At 59.9% G+C, this 8,113-nt stretch overlaps 1 protein-coding gene across 4 annotated transcripts in view; it reads left to right on the top strand.

Annotated features, from left to right (window-relative positions):
- The window catches only part of NIT1 (nitrilase 1), a 10,038-nt gene extending 1,991 nt beyond the window's left edge, over positions 1–8,047 (top strand). For all 4 annotated transcript variants that reach the window (XM_044449204.1, XM_044449205.1, XM_044449202.1 and 1 more), the window contains exons 2-7: positions 651–731; positions 1,493–1,744; positions 2,644–2,747; positions 4,469–4,602; positions 6,194–6,319; positions 7,480–8,047. In XM_044449204.1, the coding sequence (XP_044305139.1) occupies positions 661–731; positions 1,493–1,744; positions 2,644–2,747; positions 4,469–4,602; positions 6,194–6,319; positions 7,480–7,758 (966 nt within the window). In that variant the 5' untranslated portion in view covers positions 651–660 and the 3' untranslated portion in view covers positions 7,759–8,047. The remainder of the gene's footprint in view (positions 1–650; positions 732–1,492; positions 1,745–2,643; positions 2,748–4,468; positions 4,603–6,193; positions 6,320–7,479) is intronic.
- Positions 8,048–8,113: the final 66 nt, after the last annotated feature.

Genomic DNA, 8,113 nt, shown 5'->3' with positions numbered 1-8,113 from the left:
CGGGGGGCCGGGCCGGGCAAGGGCTCGCCGCGAGCCCCGCGTTCCTCCTGCCCGCGCCCGGCCGGGGCTTCATGCGTACCCCGGGCGCTGCGCGCGTGCGTCCTAGCGGGTCGTCGGCCCTGCTCGTCCCGGCCCTGCGTGCCGGGGCTGCGGAACACGGCGCGGGGGGGGGCGGAGTGCCTTTCCGGAGCCCGCACCCTCCTCGTGGGGACTTAAGAGCTGCGCCCCGGTGTTCGCCCAGCGCTCGGGGTCCCGTGCGTGTGGGTCCATCGCCAGCATTCTTTGCGCTCGGGCCGAATCCTGCAAGGGGAAGCGGACCTTCCGAGGGTGGCCCCCTCCCCTACAGTCCCCCGGTGGAGACCAGCCGGCTTATGTCTTTCGCCTCTAGCCAGAAGCTGCCTCTGCCCCTGGGGAGACTTTCCCTTTCCCAGAGCCCCTGAAGAAGCGCGTGCAGCCCCGTGACCTGCCACTCCTGTGAGCAGCAACCCCTGCCCCCTCCTCACTGGTTGACGTGGGGCACCTCTTTGTTCCCCCCCCAAATGCCCTGAGCTCACCCACCCAACTTGTGCCGGAGCGCCCCCCCACACACACACACTGCATGGTTCAGACATTTGGAAAAGAGACCCTTCTTCTTTTTTGGACATTTCTAGGTTGAGATTCATGCTGTGGGGGCCACTGTGTGTCCTTTGTGCTGCGGGGAAGGCGTTTTCAAGGATCACAAACCAGGCCAGGTAACTGGGCTGTCGGAAGCCGCCTTCCTCCGAGTCGGCCCTGGGTCCCGCCAGCCCAATATCGCCAGCACGGATTGGCGGGAGCAGCTCTTGAAGGTTTCAAGCCTGAATTTGCCTGCCTTTCCCAGGATGCTGCTGCAGACTGAACGGGGAGCCCCGGCAGCACTGGAGCTCATGGTCCCAGACTGACAGCAGGGGGGCCGGGGGGATGGCAAGGCCCCTGGTTCATCTGTCATGCCAGCTTAATGTTTATCGTCTGTGCTGGGGCAAGATTAAGACACTGCTTTTATCACGGCTGTTGAGCTCACCTGGACTGGCAACGGCTGGGGGGGGAAGCCGTGCAAGCGGCCACCACTGCTGGCTAACCCCATACCTGGGGTGCTGCTCTTGCCCCTTGCAGCCCACTAGCTCATCCTTGCCCACCTGATGCCTTCTGGAAACGCTGGGCTGCTGCACCCTTCTTCTCATTCTGCTGGGGACCAGTGCGGCCAGGCCGTCAGAGCTGGACTAGGGCTCGAAAGAGGGGGGTCCTAGTCCCCACCTGGCTGTGGAGCTCCCTGGGTGACTGGGCCAATCATGCCTGACAGCCTCGCCTGCCTCACAGGGTTGTTGTGAAGGCAACATGGAGAGGAGGCTGTGCCAGCTGTTTTGGGTTCCCTGCAGGAAATCCTGGATAGAAAAGCAGTGGGTCCTTTCCCAGCCGTGGGGAAGGTTGGGGCAGTGGGGAATAGCCGCCAGTTGTGCTTCCGCTGCCTCCACAGGTCCCGGGCCATGTCGAAGGGCGCTGGGCCCCTGAAGCCCCTTGTGGCAGCCTGCCAGCTGACCTCGACCCCCGACAAGGAGGGCAACTGGGTCGCTTGCTCCCAGCTCGTCCGGGAGGCAGCCCAGCGGGGCGCCGGCATCGTCTTCCTTCCAGAAGCCTTTGACTACATCGGAAGAAGCACCGAGGAGACGCTGAGCCTCGCAGAGCCTCTGGAGGGAGAGACGGTGCAGCGTTACGCCAGACTGGCCAGGTAGGCTCTTGGGCCGTGCCATCCCCCAGCGGGCTGGGGGAATGGTTTGCTGCGAGTGGCTTGTGGGAGAGTCTGCAGAGGAGCTGTGCTTGTCCCCTGGACTCTTTTAGAGATACTTGAAAGCGCCGGGGAGCTGCAGTGGCTAGGAAAGCTTGCCCAGGGATTCCTTGGGACACCTCTGGGAAGGATTCAGGTCTGCTCCTGTGGAGGCCACGCCAGCCCCACACCTGTCTCCAAGGTGGATGGTGTCACCCCAGAAAGGTGCGGGCGGCTGCTGGCTTGTGTACGGTGTGTCTGTGAGCTGGGCTGCGAAGGAGCGGCGGCTTCCACTTGAGCTGCAGCAGGAGGTCTCCATGCCGAGTCACCGTTGCAGATTGTGCTCAGGGGGAGTCGGGCCAGAACAGTGCAAAAAACCACTCTTGGCACATTCTTACTTAAAAGATTCATATATCTTAGCTAGAATTGTCTCAATGTACAGAATGCTGTACATTTGTAATGTAAGGAAGCGAATGAGTATTTATCACTCCATTCCAAATATAAGAAAGAATAAAGACATTACTTAACCAGTCAGTTCCTTTTTCAGATACTCAGAACCAAATAAGAGACAAGATGAACAGTTCCAAGAAAAACAAGACCTTTGTTCGACAGGATGCAAAAGGCCCCAAAGGGCCACATAGAGGGGCTCCCCTCACTGGGACCCCAGGCTACACATGGGTGTCATGCATGCATGCCAGCCGGCTCAGCCTCTTGTCCAGAAGGGCGCCAGCCAGACTGGAGAAATCTGGGGAGAGAGGTGGACAGTCCCGCCTAGCCTCCGGTGGTCGGCTGTCCGCCTTCTCTCTGCTCCCCGGCTGGAAGTCATGCTCAGAAGCTGCCCCCCGCCCTTCTTTTTCTGGCAGTGAATGTGCAGTCTGGCTGTCCCTTGGAGGCTTCCACGAGAGGGGCAGCGACTGGGAAAGCACAGGGCGGATCTACAACTGCCACCTCCTCTTGGACCCCAAAGGTGACGTGGCTTTCTTCCTGGGTTGTCCCCCCCCCCCCATGTTTATGCAGCAGCTTGGCACACACTGCAAGCTCAGGTCCTGTGATGAGCTGCACAACTCCCCAGTTTGGTATCAGTGGCTGTGCTAAGTGGACGGAGCCGCCGGGGTGGGAGAGCCCAGCACCTCCCCAGTCATGGGTTCCGGCGTCCTGCTGCTGTGGCTGTTGGGAAGCTCTTCCTGATGTCCCGCTGGAACCTGTCTTGCTGTCCCTTGAGCCCGTTCTGTGTCCTGCAGTCATGGGTGATCGAGAGGAGACACGGGCCCTGCTCTTTGCGACAGCCTTTTAAGGGCTTGGAGGCGGCTTTCCTGCCTCCCCTCAGTCTTCTTGAGGCTGAGCACACCCAGCTCTTTCATCTCTGCTCCTCAAAAGCTTTGTTTCCAGTCCCTGTTGCCTTCCTCTGCACCCTTTCCAAGGCAAATGCGGCAGGCCGCTGGGACCAGAGCTGGAGTTCCATTGGCAGTCCTGGTTCTGCATTTCTAAAGACAGATTGTGGCGCGCGCGCGCGAGCAAGCGAGCGAGCGAGCAGAAAGGGGAGCTTCCAAAATGATTGGGGGATTGGAGTCCCTTCTATTCAAGAAAGAGGTGGCAAAGGGTAGAGGAGCTTTCTGGACTCGAACCCTGGAACCACTAAACCATCTACTGAAATAGACATGCAGGAGATTGAAAGCAGCTGAAGGAAAGCTGCTTCCTGTTTCAAATGCACAGCCTTGTCATGGAAGTGAGTATCAGAAGCTGAGTTTTAGTGGCACAGCTGTCTCAGAGCTGTTGGCTTCTACTGCTACAGGTTTTTAAAATTGCTTTTAATTGGAAATCTCTGTTCTGTGGATTTTATTGATAGGCTTTTATGCATTTTTATTCTGCCAACTTTGTGTGATATTTAAGGCGGATGCCACATTAAGAGGATTCTGCCCTTACAGGTACCCGATGAATGATTTTAGATAGCTCAGGGTTAGGCCCTTTGTAGGGTTAGGGCCAGGAAACTCTGAGAGGAAGAGGATGTTCTGTCTGGGCCAGTTTTCTGTGTCTTCTCAGCAGAGCTGGACAAAGACTTTCAAACTGAAAGCCTTGATGAGGGTAAAGCTGGCCGAGCTGGCCTTGCAGTACAAAGGAAGAGTCTTGCAGAGGTCAATAGCAGCAGCAGCAACGAAGCAAGTCGTTGGAAGACGGGGCTCCACACTCTGCTGGCTTTACAGGCGGGGGCGTCCCTACAGAGAGCTCCGTCTAGGCCAAGCAGTCCTGATCGCCTTAGGACGTTGCTGAGTCAGCGAGCCACAGAATGCTGGTGGCTCCACGGCCTGCCCCGGCCTTGCCAGCGCCGTCCGTTTGGCCTCTGCGGGAAGCAGGAAGAAGCTGGAGGACTTTGGCCGCTTTCAACAGGGCCCTTCTGCGGTTCTCACACTTTCTGAGCCGCCCCAGCACTTCGCTTCCTCTTCCAAGAGCCCCCTAAACCCCAGGCAGCGTTCTTTTCGGCAGAATGTTTGCACCCAGCCGCAACCGTGGCACCTGGCGCGGTAGTTTGCCAAGGCCGGTCACGGCATCGAAGCAGCAGTGCAGGGGGCACCAACAGGGGATCCCAAAGAGCAGCAGGCCAGGAAGTGGAGGGAGGGGGACCAGGTGGCCAGAAAGCCCCAGGCTTCTTGAGAAAGTCTGACCCTTCTCTCCCTGGCGAGGCCGGCTCAGGAGCGATCGTGGCTGCCTACCGGAAGACTCACCTTTTTGACGTGGAGCTGGAGGGACGTGTGTCCCTGCAGGAAAGCGCTTTTACCAATCCGGGCCCTGAGATTGTGCCCCCCGTCAGCACCCCAGCGGGAAAGGTATGTAAAAGGATCTTTCTCACGGGGGGGGGTAGTTATTGGATGGGATATGTAGTTGGAGGCCCAGAAACTGTGTGGAAGAACAGCAGACATGCCCAGTGGTTGCAGAGGAGTTGCTTCTCCCAACTCAGTTCCCACTTGGAAAGGCGCTGTGGATTCCAGGTCGTGACTCTTCTGCGATGGGAGTGCGCGGAAGCTGCCACACACAAAGCCGTTCCTGCGGTGCAGTCAGACTGATGCCCACAAGCTTTGGCTGGCCTTGCTGAGCGGCTCAGGGAGGTGGTGCCTGCCGTTGGGGTGCGCCTGGGGGGACCCCCGACTCGGGGGATTGTCCCTGCATCAGAGTATCTCCAGGGCTCCCAGCACATGGTAAGGCAAGGGCCGCAGTGGGGCCTGCTGCCCCACCTGAGCATGAAAGCCGGGTGCGCCGCCTGCTAACCCGACCGAGGATGACAGTTTGACAGGGCAAATCAGCACAGGCTGTTCTGCGCCCTTCCCAGGCGGGGGCTGACCAGAGGCTGCTCCCTGATGTATTCTTTAACCAGAGATTTCGTGGTTCGCTACTCCGCCTTGTAAGTATTGGGCAACTTCACTGGGTCCAGGGGCACGTCCAGCCCCAGGCCCTCCCCTCGGTGGGCGACCGCTGATGAGGAAATCCAGCCATGACACGGTGCGACCATCAGCGGGATCACTAGCTCCATGTGCTGCGGTTAAGCCCCGCAGAGCTTTGCTGCCCGACCATGTTGCGGAAGTGCTGGATTTATTAGCACAGCATTGTATCGATTGATTGGTTAATTAATTATTAAACGCTTTGATAGGCCATCCACTACAAGCGCCTCAGGATAACTTACAAGAAAAAGAAACGGAAACGAAATCAGTAGCACAAAGCCAGGCCAGCGGCCATGAGCAAGTGGCTGGAAATAGATCCGTGAGGAAGGGCTGGCGGGCCGGGCTGGGTAACAACACCTGGAAGGAGACTGCATCAGTGGGGGGTGGGGAGCGCCACGGGGGCCTTTCCCTCCCAGTAACCAGCCTCCAGCCCCTCGGAGGGCACGGGATCCCAGGGCAAGCCATGTGGTGAAAAGCTCCACATGGCCTTCTTCCACCCAGTTGCAGTGGAATACAGGGCCCAGCATCCGCGAGAGTTCTCCATGTTGGCTGGGAATGATGGGAGCTGTAGTCCAGCACAGCTGGAGCAACTGGCAAAGAAGGCTGCCTTACTGCGTGCGCAGGTGCTCGGGTACTCCTTAGGTTTTCCGATCCCTCGCCACAGAGGACTTTCGGGATCAAAAGCGGCACTTTGGAGTCCGAGCAACCCAAGGCCGGGCAGCGCTGCCACGGGAGGCCCACAATGGCCGCTCCAGCTAGCAGTCGCTGCGCCTGGCCAGCCCTCCAAAGCCCGCTCTTGGGAAACTGGCCCCTTGCTTGGCCTCTCTCTCTCTCTCTCTCTCCGCGAGCCATTCATCCTGGCCTTTTCCCACTGGCGGCGCTGGAGTGGTGCGTCCAGCGCTTGCCCCCCGCAAGCCTCGTTCGGGCCCAGGGCGGCTTTCCGGCCTCTCCCCCCTGAGCTGCTCTGCCCTGCCTGTTCCAGGTTGGCCTAGCCGTCTGCTACGACCTGCGCTTCCCAGAAATGTCCCTTGCTCTGGCCCAGGCCGGGGCGGAGCTCCTGACCTACCCCTCCGCCTTCACGGTGCCAACAGGCTGTGCCCACTGGGAGGTAAGCCATCCGCCACCCCGGCGTCCGACTCTGCCCACCCCACACAGCCCCCTCTGCCGCGAGCTTTTAGAACGGGGGCGGGAAAGGGCCTCTGTTCACACGCAAGAGTCCCGCAAGAGAGCTGTGCAACATGCCCCTTCCCGCTCATCCGGAGCATTTGGAAGCTGCAGCACATCACAGAGTTTGACCCAGTTCACTGGGCCGGCTGGTCTTGGTAGGCGTTGCTGCCCCACATGGCTTGTGAGCTCTGGCTTGGAAGGCAGCCCTCCCCCCCCCCCCCGGGCAGGAGGCTAGTGGCCACTGCCAGCTCCTCTTCCTCCCCGCTTGCTTCGGAGCCTAACGAATTGCAGTGGGGTGGGCAGAGAGGAGACGCAGTGGTTCTGGACTTCTGCTTCCCAGCATGCCTGGCAGCTTACTGTGCCAGCAAGGGCTCCTGGGACTTGCAGTCACAAACATCTGGATTCTGCCTAGCCCAGTGTACAATAGAGGACTGGTTTGGGTCCTTCACCAAGTTTGAAGCATGTAATGCCTCTCGTGTGTCCAGGGAGAGGGTGGGGGGAGAGAATCTCTGCAGTTCAGCCAGTTCTGCAAGCACCAGTTCCAAAGAGGGAGGCAAGCATTGTCTTCTGCCGTCTCCTCACGACCACCTTCCCCAACCTGGTGCCATTCTAGGTAGTCCACACACCTGGAGTGTCCCAGGTTGGGCAAACTGCTCTAGAAGATGGGTTGTGATGGACAGAGAGAGTTTCCTTGCAAAGGGGAGGGGGCTGCGTGCCCGTTTGTGCGTCTTGAAACCACTGGCTCACCTTTAGGGGAAGGGGGCTTGCCGCTTGTTTGGAGCCCGCGTTGCCTTGGCCCCGTGGGGTTGCCCTGCCCCGCAGCTGGTTTGGCGCCCTCTGCCCCGCTGGCGCAGCACCCCTCGCGTCCCACCGGGGCGGTCTTGCCCAGCCTGGCCACCTGAGAGCCGTTTGAAAGGAGACGCGGGGGCCGAGCACGAGAGGTGCGCAGGTTTGAGCTTGCGTTCCTTCCCACAGACAGCGGGGAACACACTCTGCCTCCCTCCCCCCGGGTGCGGTGCTTGGTACATGCTCTGTGCTTGAAACGCCAGAACGTGAGCGAGAGACGCAGGGGCCAGGTCCACGTGCGCTCCCTCCCTGCAGGTGCTGCTGCGTGCGCGTGCCATCGAGACGCAGAGCTACGTGGTGGCAGCGGCGCAGACGGGCAAGCACCACCAGCGCCGCAGCTCCTACGGCCACACCATGGTGGTGGACCCGTGGGGGAGCATCGTCGCCCAGTGCGGGGAAGGGCCGGGCCTGTGCTACGCCGAGATCGACCTGGCCTACCTGCGCCGCGTCCGGCAGGAGATGCCCGTCTGGGACCACCGGCGGACTGACCTCTATGGCCAGGTGGCTGCTGCTCAGGGCCTCGGGGCACCCTGACTGGCCACCCGGCCACATGGCGGCGCTGGGCTCCCGCTGGGCTGCCTCCAAGCAACGCGTGGGAAGGATCGAGGAGGGTGGAATCAACTTCCCACCTTGACTGGGAAGCCCAACAGGAGTAGGTGGAAAGGACATGCACCCAGCCCTCCAGCTGCATCACAAAGAGAAATGGCTCAGCTCCCCCTAGAAGCGGGAAGCACCCATCCGAGTCTCCTCCAGCCTCGGCTGAGCTTGCTCAGAGGTGCTTTACTGCATCACTTTTCTACTAAATAAATGTCTGTCATCACTGTGCTCCCTTCCTTTGTACTTTAACCCAGGGATTCGTCTCCATTTCTCAACAGCTGCTGGACTCAGA

This window comes from Varanus komodoensis, unplaced genomic scaffold, assembly GCF_004798865.1.
Source record: "Varanus komodoensis strain SLA01 unplaced genomic scaffold, ASM479886v1 scaffold57, whole genome shotgun sequence".
Lineage (NCBI taxonomy): Eukaryota > Metazoa > Chordata > Lepidosauria > Squamata > Varanidae > Varanus > Varanus komodoensis.
Note: the sequence above shows the minus strand (reverse complement) of the source record. Positions and strands in the feature narration are given on the sequence as shown.